The sequence below is a fragment of the Colletotrichum phormii genome (assembly GCF_030913505.1).
Source record: "Colletotrichum phormii strain CBS 102054 chromosome Unknown BDP81scaffold_10, whole genome shotgun sequence".
In the NCBI taxonomy this organism is placed as follows: Eukaryota; Fungi; Ascomycota; class Sordariomycetes; order Glomerellales; family Glomerellaceae; genus Colletotrichum; species Colletotrichum phormii.
In genome coordinates, this window is record NW_026851452.1 from 1,625,235 (window position 1) to 1,649,614 (window position 24,380).

Consider the following 24,380-nt stretch of genomic DNA (forward strand, 5'->3'; position numbering starts at 1 on the left):
AGAGTCTCGTCACAAGGCGTCATGTTAGGCTGTTGACAAAATGGAGTGCTCACTTAGAGTTATCTGATATATAAGACAGCAGCTGGGCTGGTGATATGAGAGAAGAGAAGAGAAGGAAGAAGCCTCAGTAGATACAGCCACCTCGCCAACAGTCCTTCCTTACCAAACCATCAATCAACTCTTCTCGTGAATCTATTACACATAAGCACATAGTCGCTTCATATCTTACAACTCCACCTAATACAGCCCCATCAAAATGCGTACCTCATCCATCATCCTCGCGGCTGCGTCCGCCGCCTCCGTCCTGGGCGCCCCTCTCGAGAAGAAGGCCAACTACGACCCCCTTCCCGGTGGTGATATCACCATCTTGAAGTAAGCCTCACTAAGCAGCAAGTTGTTTCAATTCTAACAAGTGTCCAACAGCTATGCTCTTACCCTCGAGTACCTCGAGCGCAAGTTCTACGAGGAGGGCTTGGCGAACTACACCGAGGCCGACTTCTGCAAGTACGCCGGTGAGGTCGGCGAGAAGTTCTACAAGAACCTCAAGACCATCTACGAGGATGAGAAGGTACAGTTCCTACCCCCCCTCCCTCCCCTCCCAGCATACCAATCTCTAGACAACATGGCCTCTGAGCCACCATCACAACATACACTACCCTAGAATACTGGCAACCCATAAACTAACATCCCTCACCAAACACCCAGACCCACGTCGACTTCCTCAAGGGCGCCCTCGGCGCCTCCGCCATCCCCGAGCCGACCTTCGACTTCCCCGTCTCCGACGCAGACTCCTTCCTCGCCCTCGCCTCCGTCCTCGAGGGCGTCGGTGTGTCCGCCTACCTCGGCGCCGCCGCCGTCATCGCAGACAAGACCTATGTCCCCGTCGCCGGCTCCATCCTGACCGTCGAGGCCCGCCACTCCTCCTACATCCGCGCCGCCCTCCGCCAGAAGCCTTTCCCCACCCCCTTTGACACCCCTCTCGACTTCAACCAGGTCCACTCCCTCGCCTCCCAGTTCGTCGTCGCCTTCGCGCCGGGTACCCCGGCCTTGCCCTTCAAGGCCTTCCCCAAGTTGACCGTCTCGCCTACGCCCAGCTCCCACGGCGCGCTGTTCGAGGGTGCTTACAAGGCTGCCGTTGATGCGCAGACCGTTCCTGCCGGCGCTACCGTCTACGCTGTCTTCTTCTCTGGTCTTGATACCTACTACACCGAGGTTGCCATCAGCGGTAACGACGTAAGTGACATCCACCTGAAACCGCCTCTAGGTCCCAAGTGCTATGCTTACCATGTTTCCCGCAGTACATCGTCGAGCAGTTGCCCGAGGGTCCCGAGGGCCAGGTATACTGCGTCCTCAGCACCGCCAACGGCAACAGCACCAAGGTCTCTGACGAGAACACCGTTGCCGGTGTCGCCATCCTCGAGATCGAGGAGGCTGACTGGTAAACAAATCATGACAAAAGGTGTTTGGTGATAAATTGGTTGCATGAAGCAGTCTAGGGCACTCGTGATGAATATCTGTTATGGCTTTTTATTATCATCTTAAAATATTCTTTGTAATTATTGGAATCTTAGCTCGAACTGCGAAAAACCCACTTGATAATCAATGCAATATTGTAACACAGTTTGTATGTTATGTGGCATGGATTTATAAGATTACATCCCAGGCATAACATGGCACCTGAAGTAGAATTTTTTCATCCATCCATGCAATCGAGGTCGTAGGTCACCTCTATAATGATAAGTGATAGTGAGATAACCTAAAAAGGTGAAGGGGAGAGGTGTTAATCTAGCCAAGTCCTTTCCCCTTTGATCAAAGATGGAATATCCATCTATAGGTAAGGTAGTAGGTACACAGCTGTAAGTATGAAAGAAGAAGGCACCTCCTCACACGTCCCTTCCTTCCTCCAAAGAGATAAACCCAAGTCACCTAACCCCTCCACCTGTCCTCCCCCCCTTAGGGTATATATCCCACCCCAACCTCACTTTCCGTCACCAGCACAGCAGCGCCCGTCTAGGTCGGCGAGGTCAGGTCAAGCTGTGTGCGAGGTGGTCGAGTGGTTAAAATAAACAAATACTCCCATGAAGTCAGAGTCCGGGTTGACCGAGGGGCGCTGTTCGAATCCGGGCAGGGGCGTGAATTATAAGGTCAGTTATCACCCTCCCTCTCCTCCCTTTTCTTTTTGTTACTTCTATAAATTCTTTGATCTTCATTCTTTTCTTTTCATCCTTCCGTTTCTTTCCCTCTGTCGCTGGAAATGTTGATAGAGGCATTCAGAATAACTTGTAGTTAGCGGCGTGATTTAAGCCTCGCGATAGCTCGTCAGTCATGGACAGATTTTATGGTGTTCGCCGTCCGCTCTAGGGAGGCTTTCACTTCACCAAGCTACAAGTACCTGTGCCGTTTTATCAACAGCCAATTCCACATGCGAGGCCAATCATCAACTTGCACGTACACGGCCAACCATCTGACGAATCCTGCTCGGTAAACCCGGCTTTTGCTTATACGTTGGGATTCGCTTATACACAACTCTATTTGACTCACCAAACATCACCCCATCTACCAGACATCTTACCACCGCACAGTCAGACCATAATAGCCGTCCCTAATTCATCCCGGAAACCCCATCCTTGAACTTCTTAAACAGCGACAGATCGATCCCAGCAGCCATGGCCTCATACCCAGCCGGATTCAAGTGCAGATGATCCCCCGTATCATACTCAGCCCTCAACTTCTCCGGCGCCGCAGGGTCCCTTACAATCGCATCAAAGTCAATCACGGCATCGTACCGCACGCTGCTCCGAATCCACTCATTCACCCTCTGCCGCGCCACCTCCCTCGTCGGGTCAGAGTACGGCTGCCCGTCGCCCGTAAGCGGCGTGATCGTCGCCCCGAACACCGCGATGCCGAACCGGTGAAGACGCGTGATCATCTGGTCGTACGCCGCCACGAGCCGGTCGCCCACGGCCTCCTGCGCGGCGGTGGTGTTGGTCGCGGTGCCAATGTCGTTGACGCCGATGAAGACGATGGCGTATTTAATGCCGGACTGCGCGATGACGTCCCTGTCGATGCGGCCTAGACCGTTGGGACCCAGGCCGTCGGCCAGGACGCGGTTGCCGCCCGCGGCCTCGTTGACGATGGCGATGGCGTTGGTGGAGGATTCGTTTTGCATGCGCGCGAGGAGGCGGTCGGGCCAGCGGTTGTTTGCGTTCGTCGTGGAGCCCCGCCCGTCACTGATGGAGTCGCCCACGATGGCGACGGCCGAGGCGCCCTTGGGAACCCAGCCCTCGAGGGCGCTAATGAGGTACCAGTGATCCGTCGTCGTCGCGGTCGCATTGGTCCCGTTGCCGGCGGTGGCAGCGAGGTCCTGGTCCGCGACGTGGTTCCCGCTCTTGAGGAAGGACGTGGTGCGGCTGCCCGGGTGGCCGGTGATGCTGTTCGTCGTCTGCCCGTCGGCGAGATAAATCGTGATGGAGACGATGGACTGCGCCTCGACGGGGAGGTCGATCGGGTCCGAGAAGACGATGGCGCCGTTGGGCACGACGAAGCCGCCGCTGCCCGAGAAGGTGACGACTTGCAGGGAGTCGGCGTCGACGCCGCTGGTGCCGGCCGTGTTGGTCGCCGTCCGGGCAATGGTTACGGCTGTGATGGGGAGGTCTGAGCCGCCAAAGGCGTTGCTGATTTGCAGGCGGAGGGTCGAGGTTGCGAGGGAGACTTTGACGGTCTGGCGGAGGGTTGCGTCGTGGAAGACTCGGCCTGTCTCGTTCTGGGTGGGAAGTTAGGGGACATTGCTTCTGATAAAAGCCATTGAGACTTTGGGAAGGGAGAAGAAGACTCACAAATGGCGCTGGGGGTAAGTTGGCCGGCTCGACCAGCTGAGGCATTGTTCCCCAGACGGTGACCCATTCGCTCTCATCCCGTGTAGGATGTTGAGGGCGTGCTTCTGCCAGAGGCGAGAGGAAGAGCAAGGCCGTGAAGGCCGTCTTGAGGGAGGCGATCATCATCGCGGCGAGCTACAGAGAAACGAGAGCTGGCTGCAGGTCCGCCGCTCTTGGGCCCGAATCAAAAGGGGGCCATCGTGAGCCTTATAAAGGCACCCAGAAACGGAATTCGGTGCTTTCATTGCGTCGTTTGCCCCTCAATACAACATGGTTCTCCAATTGGAGATTTCATTGCAACGCTCGCTATGTGGGTAGCCGGTGGGCAAGGGCGAGAGGGCATCCGGCAACGCGGAACCTGATGGATCGCTGGATAATGGCATGAAATGGATTCAACCCGGTTGAAGTTCAGGCTAAATTCAAAGTTGTCATGGGGAAATTTGGAGATCAGAGTTGAAGTGGGTGCTGCGGGAGATGAGATTGAGCAGTTCGTCCCGTGCGATGCGACGCCGTCCTCTCCAAGTCCCGCACTGGGGGACCGGGGCCGCTGTCTTTCCCCGCATGGGTACACTCCATTGGTGCCGCCATGGCCTGGGGAAGATCTTGGGGTCGGCGACGAACGGGGGGAGGGGCCCGGAAGGGTAAATTAGGTGGGTTAGGTGGGCTAGGTTTATGAGACTTGGTCACGGGAGATAATGCAACGATGACGAGGATGGGAGCGTAGATCAATGATTGGCATTCCAAGTGTACACCCAATGTGCACCTGTGTACAAGAAGAGGGGCGAGCGGCTCAAGTCCTCCAAGAAACGATCGTGGTTCATCCAAACAATTCCAACGTCAAATCAACCAAACGAACAAGTAGCGAGCGACATGGAACGACATCCATCGACCCAAGTTTTAAACAGAAAGAAATGCCGAGCTATATGGATGGCGAACGAAAGAGGGAATCGAAGTGTGGCCATGATCAACCTTTTGCGATCTCTAGCTTCCTCAAAAACCTCGGCATGTTATGAGGAAAGGGAACGAAGGGAGGGGGAGATTGAGATGCAAGGTAGTCGGCAAGCCGTAACGGACAAGAAGAAAAGCTAACAAGACCATCGCACTAGATATCCAAGTGGAGTGCCGCGGGGGCGGAACCGGCAGCAACGTCGGCCCAGTCACCGGCGCAAGTGATGAAAGCTTCGGAAGGATGGTTGGCCATGCCATACTCGTTCTCAAGGGTGTCTGTAGCTCTGCTAACACGCGAGTGCGAGATGTGGACCTTCATGCTGTCCTTGGACGAGTTGTCCTTGATGTCGAAGCCACCAGGGCAAGCCTGGCCCCAAATCCACCGATAGGTGCTCATGGTACCAAGGGGCAACTGTGTATCGAGGAGGTTCATATTGTCCATGGTCAAAGCAGATCCGGTGACAACTGGATCTGTAGCCATGGCTATAGTAGCGAGTGAATTGATGACAGTGTCGTCGGATCCCGCTGTCTCCGAGGTAGTCCTGGAGGCAGCGACCTCACCGTGAGAGATCATGTCGAAGTCGCCATCATCGTCAAGGTCCGAGGTATATGTTGGCTCGAAGTATGGCATATTGGGGGCGACCCGGCGGTCAGCGATGGAGGAGGAGGGCTCGTTTGAGACCTTGTACTGCGGACTACGATGTTCCGAGTAGTTGTCCACGGAGGGATATTCCAGCGCGGCGCTACGGAACTTAGGATGTGAGTGCTTGTCGTCTTCTTGTTGTGCCATCATGGTAATCTTGGGGAAGACGAAGAGGGGGGAGTGTATCGAGTGTATATGAGCTCGGCGATTCAGCGACGCAAGCTGGTGGTAGATGGGCAGAACGACGCTATTGCAGAGACAATGTCAGACTGTGTCAAGCGGCCAAGGGGCAGGATATGAGGAGGAATTACTCACCACAAGTCCGGCAGGACTAGAAAAGGCCTTAGCAAGGCATAGCGGAGAAGAGTCGAAGAGAAGTGATGGTATGAAGCTGGTCAGCGTTCAGCTATGAGAAAGGCCTCTCGATGCTTTCGTCTCAGAGAAGCAGTGTTGCCGTCCGTTCCAGGATAGCAACGGTCAAGAAGTCTGATACCTGAACTGAAAGAACAGGATAGAATGGTAAGGTAGGTTATAAAGTTGTTGTACACAATAATATGTTTATTATACTGGGAGTAAATGGGAGAGGGCGAGGAAAGATGGAGGGTGGATGTTGAGTGCTTTATACAGAGTACGGGCGTCTGACTAGGTAGGTAGGTAGGTAGGTAGGTAGGTAGGTAGGTTGTGACAAGTAGTGGCAGGTTGGGGTGTGTGTCGACCGATGCCCGGAGTGAAAGGGTCGGGTCAGCCAGACTTTTTTCCCTCCTGAATTCCCCCCTTCCCTTTTTTTTTCTTGCTTCCCCCTCGGACCCTTCAGTCCCTCATCTCAGGTACATCGATCCCAGCGCCACTTGGCTGCACCGACGGGAGATGCAGCTCGCTGCATAATGGTGCTGCAGCGGGCATGTAGGCGTGCAAGCCGGTTAGGGTGATGAAGCAACGTGAGTGGGAACGGGGACGAGGAAAGTGCCCGGAGGAGGAAACGTAAGGAATTTGGGGGGGGGGGGGGGGGGGGGGCGGCTGGAGTTCCAAGTAGCCAGGAAGACATGGGCAAGGAGATGTGGAAGGAAGGACGAGGACGGGGGAGGAGGAGGAGGATTGGAGTTGGACTGCTGGAGAGTCGGATGCGGGGCACTAATGTGAGGTACTTTCCCAAACGGTAAACTTGGGATTCTAACGCAGGAGCGTACGGTTACAGTGAGAACCTCGGACTTTCGCTTTTCGACTTTTTTCTTCTTCTTTTTTCTTCAGTTACTCCCCGCCCGCTCCAGACTTTTTCAATTTGCGTCCACGGGTGAACTGTCACTTCCGGTGTAAGGTACCTAGGGGATTGCGTATCTATGCGCCTATTCTCCTCACCGGAGGTGGAAAGAACGTACCTTCTTCTGTTTCTCAACTGGCAGGAGGTTGAATTTGGCCTCAGCGTTGGGCTTGGGTTGGCGCTGGCGCCATGGCGTTATTGCCGCGCATGCCATTGCCATGCCATGCCAGGCCCATGACACACTCCCGATCTCATACACATTGAACTTGTCTCCTCTATCCACCTTACCCTCCTCGAGAGTTCTTTGCTGCTCGCCTCGTTTTTCCAATTTGGCTAGCAGCCCGAGTGCAGTACCTCAACACTTCTACCAGTCCTTGTTTTCGTGTTTTCGGAGCAGATGTTTATGTTTGTCGTCGTCGCTCTAGCTTCTTTTGAGACCGACCAATAATTACCCCGCGTAGCTACTGGGACTTGTTCGTCGTGAGACATGACAGATGACAACCAAGACCGCCGCCAACATCAAACCTCGACAAAGTTCTGGTCTTCGCGGTCCAAAATCAGAAATCAGAATGGACCACCTGAGCGATGCAAAACGGGAAACCCAACGAACCGTTGCCAACCCGTCCGCCCCGTTCTCAAACCGAACCTAGACGCAAGCCACACGATGTGCAAATACACCTACGGAGTACAGACACGGATACTCTCTTAAAAGTCTGCGAAGTCTCGATATTCTTTCATGGCAGTGCCAAGCCACGCTGGCTCGCTGCTGGTGACTTACCCCGGGGCGATGTCGCAAGCAACCTGGAAACAAGCATAACGTGCTTCTCCACCATCGGCCAATGTCTTGCAGAGCACTGCCCACGCTGGGTCTGCTAGCAGTGGTCAATTGGCTTGCATCATGTTACCGCAGTGCCCATGTGCCCCAAGAGATCGTCAAAATGACGCTCATCTACACAAGCTTTCTCACCGAAGAGGTGAGCTTTACCTCCCGTACGGAAGCAAATCGGACATCATCAAGAACAACCCGTCGATTACCCCCGCACAAATCAATACCGGGCAGTACACCATCAACGTTTCTCGGTTCAAGGGGCTCGCGCGAATAGGCACCTTCGCTTTTGATTATCTCCCGCCGCTGTGTGACACAGCCCGCCGGCCACCCACCTGCAACACGATTGCACACGACATTGCCCTATAGCCCGTCATTTGGGCCATTATCAAATTCAATCTTCAAATCACGTTCGCACACCTTGGCCTTTCACCGATTGCAAGGCCGGATAGGCGTCCCCCGGCCCAATCACCCATTCTCGACGAGTACAAGATTACCGAGCAAGATTTACCTGAGCTCGTTAGGTTGGGCGGTTACTTTCGGCCTGGGATTCCCCAGATTAGTACCATATGCCCCTACTCGGCGCCATCATTGGTTCGATACCGAAACTTTATTAGCGAAACAATGACATCTTTTGTTCCGCGCGGAACCCGCTCCTAAGGTTGTGTGCCGGCGGCCAGCCAGCCGGCTCAGGACCTTTCACGTCTCGCAGCAACTTATCAGGCCATCCAAGTATCTTCGTCGGATCTTGGGCTGTGACTCAACTTCGCACTACTATGTATCCGTAGGCTCAGACGTCTTGGCGCTCTGCCATCTGATGTCTCGCATGTCTGTCAGTCACCGCACAGGGCCCGACGTCGGGGATGGACTCCGATCAGCAACCTGCCATCATACTGGTCCTGCATTGCATCAGCACCGCAGCAGCAATGCCAGCACATGCACCAGCAACTTTTCAGCTGTCTTTGATGGTTGGGCCAGTAAAGAGACAGGGCCCAGCGACGTCACTACACTAAGCCCGAGTGCTAGACGTTACCCCCGGCCTGTGTCATTTGTCCCCGGGCAGCCAACCATTCTGCCGGTTGTTTCCCCGTCTTTAATGCGTTCAAGCTCCCCGCAGTCGGTGTTGCCGGCAGCATGCCTAGGGGGAACAGTACCGGTGCAGGAAGAGCATGCAAGCTTACACACCACGAACCACCCTGAGAGCCAGGCTATATCAGTCTGCTATAGGTACGATAGCATCCAAGGCCCGAGGGGGCATTATTGAGTAAATAGGAGCCTTGGAGAGCACCATGGGGCCCAACGCCGACTGCTACGGGAAAGATCTTCGATGCTGTCCTTCTCACATGACGGCACAGAGCCCGGACAGCACCGAACGGCAACTTCTAGCCCCGGAACCACAATTATCGGGCGCGAGTCCTGGACTCTGTCCCATTTTGCGATATGGGACCCAAGACACATGCAGGACTCCCCACTAAGTCCTACACGTTGCAACGCTGTATTTGGCATTACACCGACCACCTTGTTGGATTGTCCAGCTGCTCCCAAACCGACGCTCCAAGAGAATGAACGACGTGTCTGACCCGGCCCCTTGAGATCGATGTGCTTTTGGGCAGCCCGGAATACTTCCCCGAACCCCTTGGCATGCAACGATAAACACGGCATGAGGATCGAGGACCGTCAATCGCCAACCAGTACCCTGCGAACAGCCAACGCCCTGCTTGAGAAGGAGGAGGTCCACGCACTATCCGCGTCCCTGTGACCTCTGCGCGAGATATTTACCTACCCTGCCTCGAAAGCCGTTGTGCCGGTTCATCCAGGGAAAAGGGCCGCCAAGACCTCAAGGATCCCCGATTATGTTTGACCAGCCCATCGCCGCCAGCCCTGCCCACCAATCCTAGCGTCGGTCTTCATGGGCCCCATATCGAACTTCGAGAAGGCTTCTAGCGTGCTGGTCTCTCCTGCGCCGGGCCCCTGCCGGCCGCGGCACCGCCCAAGACATGCAGGCCGTCACTTCCTCCTTCACTGGCCATTCCGCCAGCTCGCCAGCCCCCTTTCCCAATCGCTCACGCTCTCGTACCTTGATCTGCTTGCTGGCCAGGTAGGATGTGGCCGTTCCATGCATGACGACTTGCACGGGGAACCTCCGCCTGGCCATCCGGACCATTGGCAAGGCTCACAAGCGTCGAGGGGGACAACTGTAACTCTGATGAGGGATAAATGAGCATGCAAGCACCTGCACGACGAGGGCGCGCGGCAAGGCGTTCACGGTTCCGCCCTTGCTCATGCTTCACACTCTTGGTATGGATACAGCAAAAAAAGGCTCTCGTGAATTTGGGTCATCAGACTCGTCACTGGACGCGTCTCTTCGTCATACAAGCTATTGACACCCATCGCACCTCCCCTCATCCCGGCCGAGCTGAACCTCCTGCATCTCCTACACCTCGCGGAGCCCACCTCCAGCGTCTGACCGACAACCCAAACAGGCAAGCTTCGAGAACATTTTCTCCTCGATCGTTACCGATGCGAGGCGTAATCCCCGTGTTTGCACAACCCTGCGCAGTACACGCATAGCCTCGAGAACACCGTGTCGTTTGTTGAAGCTTGCATGCCCGCCCCGCCTCGGCCAACCAGAACCTGCTTGTATCTGTACATAAGCCGCCCCCAGTTGCGATGTCGCCTTGCGGAGAGGGCAAGCCTGCGTGCATTTGGTCTCAACGTGGGCGTTGCATGCTCCAGGATCATATCGGATTACTCAATTCGTAGCTCCTCTGTCGTCTCCTGTGACGAGCTGCGATTCACAGCCTGCTTGCGGTCGACGCTATCAATATGCGGCCCCAAGACTACTAGCCCTCCGTTCCTTGTTGTTGATGTCCATCGATGCCGCTGCCGCCGTTGAACCCTTCCTCCTGAGCCCGCCCGCCTTCAACCTCCGGACAGTTTGATAGGATCTGTCCAGCTCGTTCTCAACCGCGCAACGAATACGAAGCGCAGCGACGGCGGGCCATACGCTCCGCTCCCCCCTCGAGATCCAGTAGTCTAGTGTTTCCCTAGTAGGCGTCTCGAGTAGGCGCACAAAGTCGCCAGCAGTCACTTCTGGGACCAATGTCATGGACGCGCCTGGTACTTGTTCGTCGACGAGGAAGCGCCGGATACCTGCCGGAAGGAGGCGTAATGTATCGAGCTGGCGCAGCCGGTGTCTGAGCTCCAGCCCGACCATACGAGCTAGGAATGCTGTAATTGACGTCGTGCTGTTACGCGTCTCCATGAGTGATGGGCCATGCATGTCGCTCTGAAGGAACGGAATAAGGTAAGGTCGAGCCTGGCTGACGATGAAGTGGTTGACGTTGAACAGCTCGGCAATTCTCAAAAGGGGTGACTCGCGGTCCGAATAAGATACGTGAGTCCAGTGATGGAAGTCGATTGTGTTTGCGGGCGCCCATGGGACGATGTTGCCATGGGCATCTTTGCAGAGAACTGTGGTTTCCCGGTGACCGTAAAGTGTTGCAGTGGAAGCATTCGAAGCTACTGCGGCAGTCCAGATAAGCTTGTAGGTGTTAGTATGCTGCCGCTTCCTTTGAAGAACAAGAATAGTACTCACCACGTTCGGTGCCGTCAAGTAGTTAAGCAGCGTTGGAACGCCGCCTTGATCGGCGGTTGCAACAGTGATATTCAACACCCTTTTGCTTCGATTGTACGCTTCCTCAAAGGTCAGGTCACCCACATTGGCTCGCACGCAGTCCTCTAACACTTTTACGTCGAGGAAATAGCCTTCACGAGTGAATCGCTTCAGCCTCCGCAGAAGCGTATTCCATCTCGTTGCGTAGGACTGCTCCTTTTGCGGGCCCTTTTCAGACTTGGATTTCCCAGAAAAGGCAGACAGGTTGATGCCCTCTCCCTTGAGAACGTAAGGAAGCTCCTCTTCAGTGTGGATGGCCACCAATGCGGCAATGAGAGCCCCCGTTGCGGTTCCAGTGATGATCCGCGGCAGAAGACCTCGAAGAAACAGTGCTTTCACAACACCAAGATGGCACACTCCGAAAATGGCACCGCCCTGCAAGACGAGCGTGCTCCTACCGAAAGCCTGCCTGGTATCGTGGATAAAATCCAGCTTCATCTGGTTTGTTAGTCCGACAGGCGCTCCATGAGGGTCGGACCCAGGCGTCGTTGGCAGATGGGTGATGTCCTCGACCGCTTCAGCAATCTGCGTAATGTATTCCTCTATAAGATATTTGGTGCCGGCGAAGGATCGGTTGTAGAGCGTCGGGGCAGTGATGTTACCCAAGTTGCGGATCAGGCCGGAACGAAGGAGGTTGACCAGCTGGTTCAGGTTCCCATCTTCTCTTGCAGTGATGAGGGAGTTGAGGCGCTCGTTGATCAGACGGTAATCGTAGTACTTGGACGTTGGGTTATTCCTCCTGTTGCAGCATGAATGCCTTTTAGCATGTGCTTGTGAGACACTAACACGAGGTTGACGGGTTTTCCTCACCACAGGTCCAGTCCAAGCAGGTTATCTAGATGCAGGGCCGCCTCTTCCCAGTCTTCGAAGGCTTCGGCATGGCGGAGAAGTTCGAGCCATAGTTCGATGGGGGTCTTGCGTGTATACCAATCGCGGAATTTCTGTAGATGTGCGCATTCAAGGTTAGCCGCAGCACTTGGTAATCAAGCCAAGGGTACTTTTTGGTTGCGAACAAGTCCGAGTCCAAACGCCCCCGGGGAATTTGCAAGAAAAAGCACCATACGTACCCGTTGCCAGAATTGCGTCACATCTACGGCCACTTGCCAGAGCGCAACGACTACTCCCATGGTTGCGCGACGGCGACTGTGGTGGTGAAGACCATGGAGGATCCCAAGCTGGCGGGGGATATTGATGCTGATGAGGATAATGACGGGTAATATTGGGCGTTCATGGCAATTATGGCATTATGAGCGGGTGGAGTGAGGCGAGCGTCGTGTCTCTGATTAGGATGTTGCTTGCATTCCAGTTCCTAGGGAGAGGGCTGGACGGGCAAGACAGGTTTGGAAGATGCGTAGTAGATCAAGTAGAAGGATAGATATACAGAGATAACGATAGAGAAGGACGGTGGGTTTGCGATGTCAAACTAGGGTTTTGGGGTGAACTTTCGCTGATTCTGACGAGATCGATCGGGATCCAAGGAGAGAAGAGGGAGAAGAAGAGGCGCGCGTGCGGTCGAACGAACGAGCGGGCGAGCGGATGGTGGACGCTAAGATGGAGAGAGGGAGAGAGATGCGAGAGTAAGGTAGAAATCGTATCTTCGAACGGTCCTGCGGCTGCGGAAGAGGAGGGACGATGAGTTGACTCGAAGGCCGTGTGTTCTTTCTACGCCGGATTGGAGAAGGAAAGGTACTTGTTGACTCGACTCGAACCACCGTGCCGACGATGGGACAGACAGACAGCTGTGAGGTTTCCGTACGGATACGTAGGTAGGTCCCAGGTCCACGGGTGTCTGTGGTTTGGCTCGGCCCACGGCAATAAAAGGGCTACGGATATTAATATTACCTTTATGTCTGCGGCCTGCTGCACAGAGGAAGGACAAGGTAGCAGCGTCCGGATCTGCCGCCGATTTCCCACAGCAGCTTCCATTTGCAATGTTTCCCATGGATGCTGCCGGACGATCTGGGGCAGGCTGCAGCAGCTTTCTTCCCCTCCCTCCCCAGGATTACCCCCCTCCGCAGTGAGTGGTGTTGCTGCATTTGTCCAGTGTAACTGTAATGCCATGGTTCATGTTGACCACGAGACCCCAAGGGGCACCCCATACACCTGCGCTGCCGCTGCTTCCCGAGCTGCTGTAAAGTTGGGGGTGGGCGGGCAAGCTCCGTCAGCTCCTTGGCTGTGCCGCCCCAATGCCGCCCCATCCCTGGCGGAAAGCTTCGACATGTGACAATGGATAGCAATTTGGCAGTGCAAGGTAAGGTAATTAGCTCTGCTGTATCCAGGCTCCACGGCCCTTCACGTCATCTGTCATATTCGCATTTGTGGTGAGCTCCAAGAATTGTCTTCACGTCCGAGCAATGTTCTCATATCAGAGCAGGCTGCAGGCTGTAGAGTCCGCTACATCATTGCCACAATAAGTGATGTGCCACTTGCTCAGTTCCCAACAAAGTCAAATTACCTTAGCTACCAACGGTCCGGTCTGAGAGCCATGACAAAGAATTGGGTTAAACACTGCACGTGTCGTGCCGCTTATTCGCGCCAGTCTCAGTACGGCCAAGACTCGGAGGGCAATTGTCATGAAGCAACCCTCGTGGAGGCTTCAGGTTTATTCGAGATACCGAAACGCATTGAAAAAGGCTCATCTTCCGCATGCCAAGTCTTGATTAGCATGTAATAGTAATTGTCGCCGCCCTCGGCGCGCAGCTTGCACAGGTGAGAATGTCGTGCTATAGTACAAGTCCTGATCATCCCTGACCACTCTAAAGCTGCAATCAAGCACCTTTTGTCGTTGTCGATAACCTCACTCCGAATCGTCGTCGTCGACAACGTGACGACGTCTTCCTCTGCCACTTGTCCCCATGTTGTCATCATCATCTCCATCAGCATCCTCATCGTCCGAAACCCGTCGCTTTTTGGATCGTGGCGCCTCGTCGAGGAGCTCCTCGTCGTCATCGTCATGGTCGACCTCGCTCACTTCGTCGTCACTGGCCACAATGAAGTCATCTTCCATGTCGTACTCGTCTCCTCTGCGTGCGCCACTAGGCAGATCATCGTCAGAGTCATACTCGGGACGTCTTCTCTTTTGCTTCGGTGCGCCAGGCATGCCTCTCTTTCGCGAACCACCACCTCGTCGTCCACCCTCGAGGTCGCCAATCGAGAGGCCTCCACTGCGGCCGAACCCGCGGGTAGCATCCATGCGTGCAGTCTGCGTCTCCCGACGTCTTTGCATTTTCATGCGCTCTTTCTCCGCCTGCTCCGCTTGTCTCTTGCGCAGCTCGGGGTCTTGGATGGTGTTGATGATCATGTCCTTCTCCTGAGGCTTTTGCGATATCGATGCCATGCGCTCAGCAAGTGCAGCGAGCGCATCATCCGCCACTTCCTTTCCGGGCCGGACGATGAACTGATCAGTGACATGTCCAACGAACATGAGGAAGTTGCTGGTCAGCTCCGCCGCAGCGGCATAGTAGTGTCCATCCTGAAGCTCAGAGTATGGCTGGTCAGGTCCAGGAGCCAATGCCTTGGTAGAGACTTCAAAGTGCTCGTCTCCGACTGTCATAGTCACAGAGCCGTCGCTCCATCTGTGAATCATGGTGTTGCTCTGCAGCTTATTTCCCTGTCTTCGGACGCGGATGTCGGCCTTGGGTACGTCGGCCCTGGCATTCTCAATATCGTGTTCAGTAGGCTCGAAAGTCTCGGGATCGTAAATCGTTGGAATGATCTTCATGAACTTGGGAACGCGCAGAGATCGTAACTGGTCATTGTCAGCGCACGTTGGATGTATCAAACTTTCCATCGACTTACTCTCTGGTCTTTCGACTTGGGAATGCGATGACGTTGCATCTCAACGGCCTCGATGACCTTCGTCTCATAATCGGTCGGCAACGGGGCCTCGTCATCTCTACCGTAGCCATCACCTCCATCACGGTTCGATGCGTCGTCGCGTTCGCTGCCAGCGCGACTTCGGTCCTCCTGAAGATCGTCTGCTGGCGCGTCGCCGAAGAGGTCCTCCTCCTCATCCTCGGGAAGCTCGTTCAATTCTTCTTCGGAATCTGACATGTTGACGATTATTCGTGTTGCAGGCGATGCAAGGTATTTGATATTCAAAGGTTGGCGGCCAATTGAGCATGCGTGGTTGGCAGGTAGGTCGCCTAGCTTCTTTCCTCTTGCGCGGAAGAAGATGCAGAGTGAGGCTTGAAAGACCCCTGTCCAAATTCTGACCCACCTAGAGGGAGGCTGATGCACCGCCACATATGCTCGAAGCCACTTCGGACGTGTAAAACTGCCGAGCGGGGATTTCGGCACATGTCCCAGGTGTAGTGGATCTTGTTCAGGGGACTCGGTGGAGGAAGTTGGTAATATCTCCAAATCGTCTTGTTTCTCCTTATTATTGAGGAAATTACTTCGTACAGAGCACAAGTTGTGCAACTGCATCGTCACATCACCCCCCAACCTCTTGAGCGCCACACGAGGCTGAGAAACGTCGCCCTTCCTATGCCTCTAGCGTGAGCCCAATGGCGATGGAGCGAGACCATTCGGACCAAAATGCTGTGGGGATCAGGCCCGTGCACTCGCTTAATGTGACACTTCAAGTCTAGCGCTTCTTATGCCGCTACTCCTCGTGGATGCAGGAGCGAACGTAGTCTGAAGAAGCTCACCTTCAATCGCCCCTTTTCAGCTTAACCCTCTCTCCTTGCTCGATATCCGATCATTTTCGATTATCAAACGGACTGAACTCGAATCAGCAGAGCTGAAACTCGATAGTCCCAGCCTCTTAAGTCTTCCCAGGAGGTGCGCCGGTCGACCCAACTTTATAACCCCCTCCGATTCCCCCTCACCGCGGTACCTCCTCCTACCATGTCGAACCTCTTTTCAGGAATGTGAGTTTGCCTTTTATTGTCTGTTCTGTTGCTTTTCCATTTTGCGAATTGCTTCTTCTTCTTATTCCTTACCCCCACTGTTCACTGCATGATGGAAAGACCGAGAACCTAGCGGGCGATCTACGGTGGCTGCACAGCAGACAGCTGTGAAGTTTGGTTCCTCGGCTAGTGCCGCGGCAGCCCGTACTTTGGTACATGCAACACGGGCCGGCCACCACCCGCCGAGACATGGGGTGCATTATCACACATGAAGGCATTTCCAAAACATCCGATATGAAGAGGCGAACCAGTCCTGGGGATTCGAGCAGCATGGTTGGGCAACTTATGAGGGCTACTTGTCCTTTTGATGATGAGGGGCTGTCGGATTACCTACCTCGGTTGTGTTTGACGTCGCTGCCATGGCCAAATGTCAGGCTTGGAATCATCCTTCTCGGAAACATGTGAGGCATCAGCGGGGACTGGATGATAAGGTGGCCTTTGGCTACAGCATCACCCTTTGCCAGATTTTCAGCTCAGCTGCAAAATGCATCTTCAACTTCGAAAGGAAAAGAGAGACAGGTGGCAACAAGAACCCAGCAACATTCGAAATCGTCGACATTAGGACAGTCAACACAGCACGCATGCAATGGGCAACAACGAGTTCAAAGCCATAAAACCACGCCAAAGACTGGACGACCATGATTTGCCGACTTTGATGCTGTGCTGAAGCCATCAGCACGACAGCCAAGTGAGCTGAGCTGGAAGCTTATCGCCATCCCCATGTTTTGTTCAAGGGAGTCCTGAAAGGATCTCAATAAGGAAGAGAATCGATTACTATCGGGAGCAGGACGGAAGTCTTGCGCTTCTTCATCGCCTCTACGACAAAGAAATCACCGCAAGATACATCATGATCCTTCACTACTCCACAGCCCCGGACCATCGTCTTTCTTGGACCGTGTCTCACACACATGTCCAGCCTGATGCCTACCTTATATGATCATCTCCATCGACAACAGGCCCTCGAGCAGGATATGATTATTGCCATCCAAGCGGGGCAATATGAGCCTACTTCCTAGGAGCCACGACACTTCCAAGCCAAAAAAAAAAAAAAAAACTGGATTCTTTTCCTTCCAAACAAGCTCATCAAACACGAACTCTCGCCAAACAAAACACCCCCGAAACATACTCTCAGAACCCCAGTTGTGCCTTGTGGCCTAGTCGACACAGGTCTCAGACAGACATCCCTTCCATTACCAGAAGAAGCCCTTGGAAGTCCCAGATGCTGTGTCTCACTCAGCTCGAAACAACATGGCTGGTGCAAACCCTTATGGCCTGGTTCCCTCGGGTACCTGGTCTAGTGGTTGGCTTCATCATGATGTTGGACCTTGTTATGTTCTTTATGGTGCTCATCGCGGTCGTGAGATACCATCGGCTAATCAGACTACGATAAATAGCAACGCCCGCTTCCGGGGCCAAGCCGCCAAACCGCCAGGCTCGAACAAATCTCCTACGTCCTCAACCGCCGGTCAGCCTACGTCACCGACCGTTTCTCAGGGAAGCCAGTCATCTACCAACTTGGCTCCTAAAGTTCCGCCTCTGCCCAACTCGCCTTCTCTCGCCCACTCTATTGGCATGGACGATCAGGGTGGCTTGTCCGACGGCGACGGCCTTCTCGGCTCCTACCATCTGCCACGCCCTATGCCCATCTGGCTGAACTCCAACTATGGCAAGCACATTGTCAAGGGCAACTTCATGACTCTGAGCGCGAGACCCAAGACGGTCGAACAGGGCGAGTGGATCGCGCATCAAGGTACGTAGTAACTCTTACTCCTGAATCTCTGGTTGCTAACTCTTCGCAGTGGTCGAGCACTACCGTAACCTCTGGAACTTCGTGCGTGTTCTCCACGAGAAGGAGGAAGATGGCTCGACGATCTGCAACGGCACTACATGCCCCAGAATGTCCGCCGGAGCGTAAGTTTTGCTGGCCTTTTCATCCTTCACGATCTGACATCCTCGCAGGAACCACTCATTCACTTGGCTTAACAACCGCCGGGAGCCTGTCGAGCTTCCTGCCGCCGAATACATGACTCTTATGCAGAGATGGATCTCAGGCAAGATTGACGACACCAACATCTTCCCGACCGACCCCTCAGGCGTCTCGTATGCGCACAACGCAAACATTACCACCACGCCCCTCTCACAGCTCACAAACCCTGGTGAGCCCGACTGGATCGGCAAGCGATCAGGTTTCCCGCAGAACTTTATCGACGTCTGCCAAACCATCTTCCGACAGATGTTCCGCGTCTACTCCCACCTCTACTGGGCTCACTTCACCGAGCCCTTCTACCACCTCAACCTCGAGAAGTCCCTCAACAGTTGCTTCAGCCACTTCATCCTGACCGCCACGGCTCTCGACATGCTCAAGCCTCATGAGCTCGAGCCCATGCAGCCGCTGATCGACCTTTGGGCCGCCAACGGCACCTTCCCACCCGAGTCCAAGGCTTACGAGTATGCCAACCTCCGCGCTGGCGAGCGCCTGATGCAACTCGCCGGCGTTTGATTAGACTTCTTATGCAGACGAGTCGGGCACGGCAGTCAGGGGCATCGAACCTGAACAGATGATGGCCGCTCTTGTGCCTTTCAGCCCTTCCGAGTTCTGGAAAGCCTGAGTTTCCTGAAACTTTTTGGACTCATCTGATAGGGAAATATCTGACACTCTTGCCATCGGAACCTTGGCTCGTCAGACTGGAAAAAAGAAGCAAATGGGGCCCCAGAGCCAAACACAACAACAAGAGGGAAACGCTTTTTTTTCACACACGCACGCACGCATTGCATTTGCAGCAGTCCCGGGAGAAAAGAGAAAGAAACGGGCTGTATGTTGGAGTTTTCGGATTTGCTATGAAGGCCAGGCAAGGTCTTGAGACACACCCGTAAGAGAGACGACCAAATCGTCTCGCATGGGAACGGCCATGGGGAGGGAAGAGGAATTATTGGTAGACGACGATTCCATAAACAAATCACAGTTGACTTGACAGAACGATGATTTCCTGCTTGATTCATTGAGTGTGACTGACCGAGTGATGCTCGGATGGCCACCTCTCTGATCATCGATTCGACCTCTCGCGAAACACCTAGACGTCCCGGAGAGTCCTGGAATGAGACGGTGGGCTGATAGTAGCTTTGTTTAGCTGTGATGAAGACTTGCCTACAGATCGCTTATTCATATCACAACGTTTGACTCCTCGAGCCTACGTGTAATGACAAATCTGTCTTCAACTCTCTGGAACTCTCACGTTCGAAAGAAAACACATAAAAAATGCTACAGACCACTTCAAAGTCTCTATCAATATCGTCTCATGCATCATTGAGATCTATTTTACGCCAGACGAAGAGGCTCCAAGCTCGTCTATCAGACCTTGACATAGATACAACGGATTGTATGTGAGAATTTCGCAACTAGAGTTTACCTGCTCGCCCTGGACGCCTACTCCCCGAACCCAAATAGCAGGACGGTTTATTCGAGCTTTCATCCAGAGACCGCCGGGATGTCGGTAGATCTAGATCACCTGAAGTTCCCCAATTCTGGAAATCATCGAGGCGGCTTATGTTGGGGTTGCCCGCAGGATCCTAACGGACTGGTTTCTCTTTCATCTCTAGGATATCCTCATCTAAAGGGCCGAGGGCTGAAACTGCTGATATCCTTGATTCCAATTGAATGCTAGACTGCTAATTGGAGACACGGCGGCAAGGTTGGTCTGTTCAGTCCGGTCTTCCAGAAGGCTGAACAATCCATCTCCGAATACTCAATGGCTCATAGTTAGAGGCTTCCCGAAAAATAAGAGCAGAAAAGACTCAATGGCAATGTCGAAGAAGCGTAGAGAGTCAGAGCTGTGAACTCTCTGGCTTACGGGTCCTGCTGCAACCCGAAATATCTCAACCTTACTGAAACTTACATAGAATCCTGCTTTTTCCCTATCAGTCAAGTCCTTCATGGCGCTCGTCCCGTGAGACGGTCAGACATTGTCAACTGCAAAATGGACCATGCGAAAGTACCGGACATGACGGGAACCTAGAATTCAACATCAGACGACGAAAACGTTTTCACGACGGTGATCCGGGTTTCCTCATATTTACCCATATGGAGGCTTGGCTACTCATGACTGAGAAGCGTTCGGTGGAGTTTATCTCTTCCCTCACTGTATTAACGCCCTGCAAAGGACGTGTTGAAACCTATCCAGATGCCAAAGCTGTCATCAAATTCAAAATGATCGTCAGATCTAAGACGGGTCTGGGCCGAACCTCTCACCAAGACTGCCACCCGTATACCTAGCTTGAAGACTTTGTGTGTTTCATGTAATATTCTGTCCTAGACTTCCGAACGGCAGGCCTTGCTCTTGAAGGTATGAATGTCCGGGGCTCGCTCGACTTGAAGTTTGCATCATCACATGGGAGATTCCAGGAGATAATTCACCCGTTAGAAAATGCCATCCACCTTTGGACATGGGCTGAGTAAAGACAAGAGGCGATCCTGGCGTCTACTTCCCCAAGTTAATCCTGCCACATCTACGGAGAGTCGACCACGAATAGCCCAACTTGCACAAACTTCCGCTTACTGAGAGCATACCCAAAGGCTAAACCACACCCTCATCTCGGTTCCGGATCCCGCCAGATCGACGTCTTCGTCAAAACCTTGTCCCATGGTCACTTCATAGACTTCGAGTGATGGATGAAGTCTGAAGTTCGGACGACATATATATAGAGCTCCGGGACGTCTGATGTCCCCCGCACACAGACGACACGCTTACACTGACAGAGTTCCGTCAGACCCAGACATCCGAGGACACAAAACTCACGAGAACGAATAAGCTAAACCCGGGTTTGGTTTTAGGATGGCTTTGACATTGTCTGTTCATTCATCGGCAGAGGGGGTGTTTTGAATATTGGGAGCAGAGGAATACCGCAACAACACCCATTTGAAGCGATGACTCATTTCCAGATTCCTTATATTCTATGAGCAACCATGCCTTTCTATAGCTGAGGGAAACATATATTATTCTTCACAGTCAAATTTACCATCAATCTCACTGTCTCTATCTTGGAGAGACCAACAACGTAGTCCTCCCGTATCTACGGAATCAAGAAGTTGTTATACACACTCGAGTGATTCCTCAACAAGCTCCCCCATGATATAACCTGACACAATAATACTAAACCTCGCCATGTGCCTAAACCCCTTCCTTCCCCCAGAAACTCCAAGCAGAAAGCCTAGACTTCCGATTTAAAAATAAGTACACGGCACCTCACTCATCACGAAACAGCCGGGAAAGCAGCCAAACCTGAACGCACAGAGCTTCCGGCGCGCCGACCCGATGCTGGCACTTGCCCCTGTGCTTCGAACCTTCTCCCGCTTCTTCTAGTTCACGTCAGGAAAGCGTGTTCCATGAACTGACGCGATTTCGTCATTTGTTTAGGTCAGTCCGGGTACTAGCTTCCTCTGTGATATTATTACACACCCATCATCAGTGGCCGCCATTTGGAATCATTGCAATTTTTTGTTATTCACATCCTGCGGCACTGATACCGCAAGTGCCAATGCTAGTCTAGATGTGAGAGTAAACAACGATACATTCTCAAAACTGCTCGACTGCCTTCTCATAAGTTCGAAAGAGTCATCGTAGACAGCTCAGCGATAGTATCCGCATCCACGTAGCCACGGCCTGTCACCGCCGCCGCCAAGCACCGAACACTTCCGTTATCCCTTTAATTTTAGCAAATCCCCATCGAGCGCCTCACCCGGGAACCCGAGAGAGGGTAGAGAGGCAGGAGGGAGAAAGGTACAAATCGTAGCCCGTGACGTCCCAAGAGTCTCAGTCGTATGACTGAACTAGTGGAGAACTTATCCCGTGTCTCTGCAGCTTGCGTACTTTGTATAGTTATTAACAGTGAATCCAATGGGAACAACAGTCCGGAAACCTTGTTACCCGCGGCGTGCGGCGGCGCAAGCTTGCGTGTATGCAACAGGCATCCCATAGCTCCGTTTCAGAATATCCGTCAAACGTACAGATGAGTGGCTACCCCCCTCCCCCCCAAAGAGCCAGCGAAACTCCTCCTCCAAGTAATTACAACAAATTCTGTTTTTAAACCTGAACGTCCAAAACCCCCCGGGGGCGGTACAAGCAAGAGGTCCGAATCCGGATATGCAGGAAGCGCAGAGGAGCGTGAAAGGGGAACGCTTCACCGCCAACCTGGGATGGAGGCGTCTGCCAGGCACGACTGGACGAAAAGAAAAGTGGGACGAAAGAAGCAACCATGCCCAACCTTTCGGGCAGGGAGCGATGAGTCAACATCTCGAACATCTCGCAGAACCAACAGCCAGCTTTCGGGGCTGGGGAGAGGAGGAAGGCGATGGAAGTGGCTGGGTTAAGTCAACCGAGTCGAGAGTTTGTTCCAACTCTACGACAGTCTACCGGGTTGGCTCTTTGTCGCTCATCCGGACACGAACCCTAAGACCAGATCCCAGTTCCCTGTATCGCACATAAACAAGTAGACCAGTACGCAAGGTTGGGGGAGCCTTGGGTTTTGCTTAGTGATGACAATAGGCACAAAAGTCTTGGACGGCGTTCTTGCGACCGACTCTGCAACGGACATACGGAGAGTCCTGACGATCGTATAACTGAAGGAGGGTCCGAGGTGTCAAGTGAACGGTTCAGCCTGTCGCAGCACAGGATCTTGATCGCTTGGATCCGTTTGGGGGCCACTTCGATAACGCATGCGCTGCGGGTTTCTGCGATGCGCCATAAACTTTCCGCTTGCGTGTGGAGGTTTAGTTGAGAAGTGACAAAGTGAGGTGGTTGAAAGGAGTGCGATAGGCATTCCTACTGCGGGACCCTTTCTTCAGGAACATCGCGACAACTGATAGGATGACCTTTCCGACTGCGTTTGACGCCCAGAGCGCAGAGTTTTCATTTCCAAAGAGTCATTGCTCTGGAGACGAAGTTTTTTGCTTCTGAAGATTTCCATATACAAAGCGGGATGATAGCCGTACGTGGGATGGTGGCCTGCACGGCCTCTGTTCACCGCCATGGAGGCGTCCCGAATTTGTGGACGGGGAGAGATTCCGGCAGCTCATTCGAATCCACCAGTCTCAGTCACTTGTTTGCAACACGGCGGGAACCCTGGGCGTGTGCATGAATGGGAATCTGGAACCGAATGATCCAAGCTCCGGAGGTTGGAAAGCCAGGATACAGCTCTATTGAAGCTTCTGGTATAGGGCGGTACCGTGCGCATCGACTCTGGTGATTCTTTTTTTTCTTCTGGTGCAGGACAAAAGGAGCAACGAGGATGAAAGACAGTCGACGGCCCAGGACTCTGGAATGACGTCGGAAGAGTGAAACGGAAGCTGTGGATCGCGGCATCGCTTCATGGCACGCGACGGGGGTCGGATCCATCGCTTAATACTCATCTCCGACTTTGAAGCTGGAAGGGCAAGGGAGAAACTCTGACGGTAGCTCCGGAGTGGATCCCGGGTATGAGAAGCTTAAGCTGCCGGTTGGAGCTCACCGACAAAAAATAAAGCTGGTGGCAGAGACCGTGAGACGGGATTGTCTATGACTCAAATTGAAGAAATTTCACGAGAAGGGCAGCCAGTCGTTCCATACTCTTCGATCATCGAAGGGGACGCGTATGTTTTTGGTCACTGATTTGCTAGTCCGCGACACTGGCCGCTATGTTGAACTGGGAACCCTTTGCTCTCAATGCGAAGTGAGACCGGGGATCCTCACCGGGATGCTAATTCGGAGAGAGGCAGTCTTGGATCTAAGCCAGAAATTCAGGGAACAGGGGTGCTCTGAAGGGTAGATGCCCCGCTGGGGTCAGCCCTGTCAGGAAACCGTCCCAAGAGTGGCTGTATGAGATATTGCTTTTCGTCAGCAGCCATAGACCTGGTACAAAATTGAATCAAGTTTCTCGGTAAAAAGTTCCTAGTATCAGTGAACATTGGCTGCGGTCGAACTTTGCGGGATGTTTGCTGAAAAGCTTCACTTGTAAGCCACAATCGCAAGACGAAGCCTCGCCCAGTTGCTTGGGTAAAGGGCAGAAGGGCATGGAAATGACCGCGCTTGCCGATATACGACTCCCTTGCCTGCCGAAGCATCCTTTTGGGATCCCAAACAAAGGGATACGATGGAAGAGGCTCTTCTGAGTTCCAGGGTAATAGAGGAGCAAGTGATCTCGATCCGATAGGCTGGGTCGGGCAACAACATATGTTTGGGTACGATTCCGATGTCAGCCGCGCCGGGTTCC

The 24,380-nt window shown here is 53.5% G+C and overlaps 7 protein-coding genes across 7 annotated transcripts; 2 read left to right on the forward strand and 5 right to left on the reverse strand.

Annotated features, from left to right (window-relative positions):
- Positions 1-256: 256 nt before the first annotated feature.
- Positions 257-1,442, forward strand: BDP81DRAFT_394538 (ferritin-like domain-containing protein; the record flags this gene model as incomplete). Its single annotated transcript, XM_060587976.1, has 4 exons — positions 257-372; positions 424-568; positions 706-1,233; positions 1,299-1,442. The coding sequence occupies 4 exons, from the start codon at positions 257-259 to the stop codon at positions 1,440-1,442; spliced, it is 933 nt and encodes a 310-aa protein (XP_060445504.1).
- A 1,160-nt stretch (positions 1,443-2,602) lies between these two features.
- On the reverse strand, positions 2,603-3,998 carry BDP81DRAFT_319792 (GDSL-like Lipase/Acylhydrolase; the record flags this gene model as incomplete). The annotated part of the gene is made up of 2 exons (XM_060584468.1): positions 2,603-3,763; positions 3,837-3,998. The coding sequence occupies 2 exons, from the start codon at positions 3,996-3,998 to the stop codon at positions 2,603-2,605; spliced, it is 1,323 nt and encodes a 440-aa protein (XP_060445505.1).
- Positions 3,999-4,932: 934 nt separating this feature from the next.
- BDP81DRAFT_30393 (uncharacterized protein) lies at positions 4,933-5,980 on the reverse strand. The gene is made up of 2 exons (XM_060583145.1): positions 5,782-5,980; positions 4,933-5,713 (listed from the first exon to the last, which is right to left on the reverse strand). The coding sequence occupies exon 2, from the start codon at positions 5,614-5,616 to the stop codon at positions 4,978-4,980; it is 639 nt and encodes a 212-aa protein (XP_060445506.1). The 5' UTR covers positions 5,617-5,713; positions 5,782-5,980; the 3' UTR covers positions 4,933-4,977.
- A 4,266-nt stretch (positions 5,981-10,246) lies between these two features.
- BDP81DRAFT_30419 (patatin-like phospholipase) lies at positions 10,247-12,620 on the reverse strand. The gene is made up of 4 exons (XM_060583147.1): positions 12,294-12,620; positions 12,037-12,167; positions 11,149-11,965; positions 10,247-11,094 (listed from the first exon to the last, which is right to left on the reverse strand). The coding sequence occupies exons 1-4, from the start codon at positions 12,351-12,353 to the stop codon at positions 10,372-10,374; spliced, it is 1,731 nt and encodes a 576-aa protein (XP_060445507.1). The 5' UTR covers positions 12,354-12,620; the 3' UTR covers positions 10,247-10,371.
- Positions 12,621-13,689: 1,069 nt separating this feature from the next.
- On the reverse strand, positions 13,690-15,382 carry BDP81DRAFT_374914 (Leo1-like protein-domain-containing protein). Its single transcript, XM_060586707.1, has 2 exons — positions 15,025-15,382; positions 13,690-14,974 (listed from the first exon to the last, which is right to left on the reverse strand). Exons 1-2 carry the CDS (start codon positions 15,277-15,279, stop codon positions 14,024-14,026), a joined length of 1,206 nt encoding a protein of 401 aa, XP_060445508.1. The 5' UTR covers positions 15,280-15,382; the 3' UTR covers positions 13,690-14,023.
- A 1,794-nt stretch (positions 15,383-17,176) lies between these two features.
- Positions 17,177-18,679, forward strand: BDP81DRAFT_30472 (Mob1/phocein family protein). The gene is made up of 3 exons (XM_060583152.1): positions 17,177-17,889; positions 17,939-18,050; positions 18,099-18,679. Exons 1-3 carry the CDS (start codon positions 17,388-17,390, stop codon positions 18,637-18,639), a joined length of 1,155 nt encoding a protein of 384 aa, XP_060445509.1. The 5' UTR covers positions 17,177-17,387; the 3' UTR covers positions 18,640-18,679.
- BDP81DRAFT_30465 (uncharacterized protein) lies at positions 18,680-19,291 on the reverse strand. The gene has a single exon (XM_060583151.1). The coding sequence runs from the start codon at positions 19,185-19,187 to the stop codon at positions 18,720-18,722; it is 468 nt and encodes a 155-aa protein (XP_060445510.1). The 5' UTR covers positions 19,188-19,291; the 3' UTR covers positions 18,680-18,719.
- Positions 19,292-24,380: the final 5,089 nt, after the last annotated feature.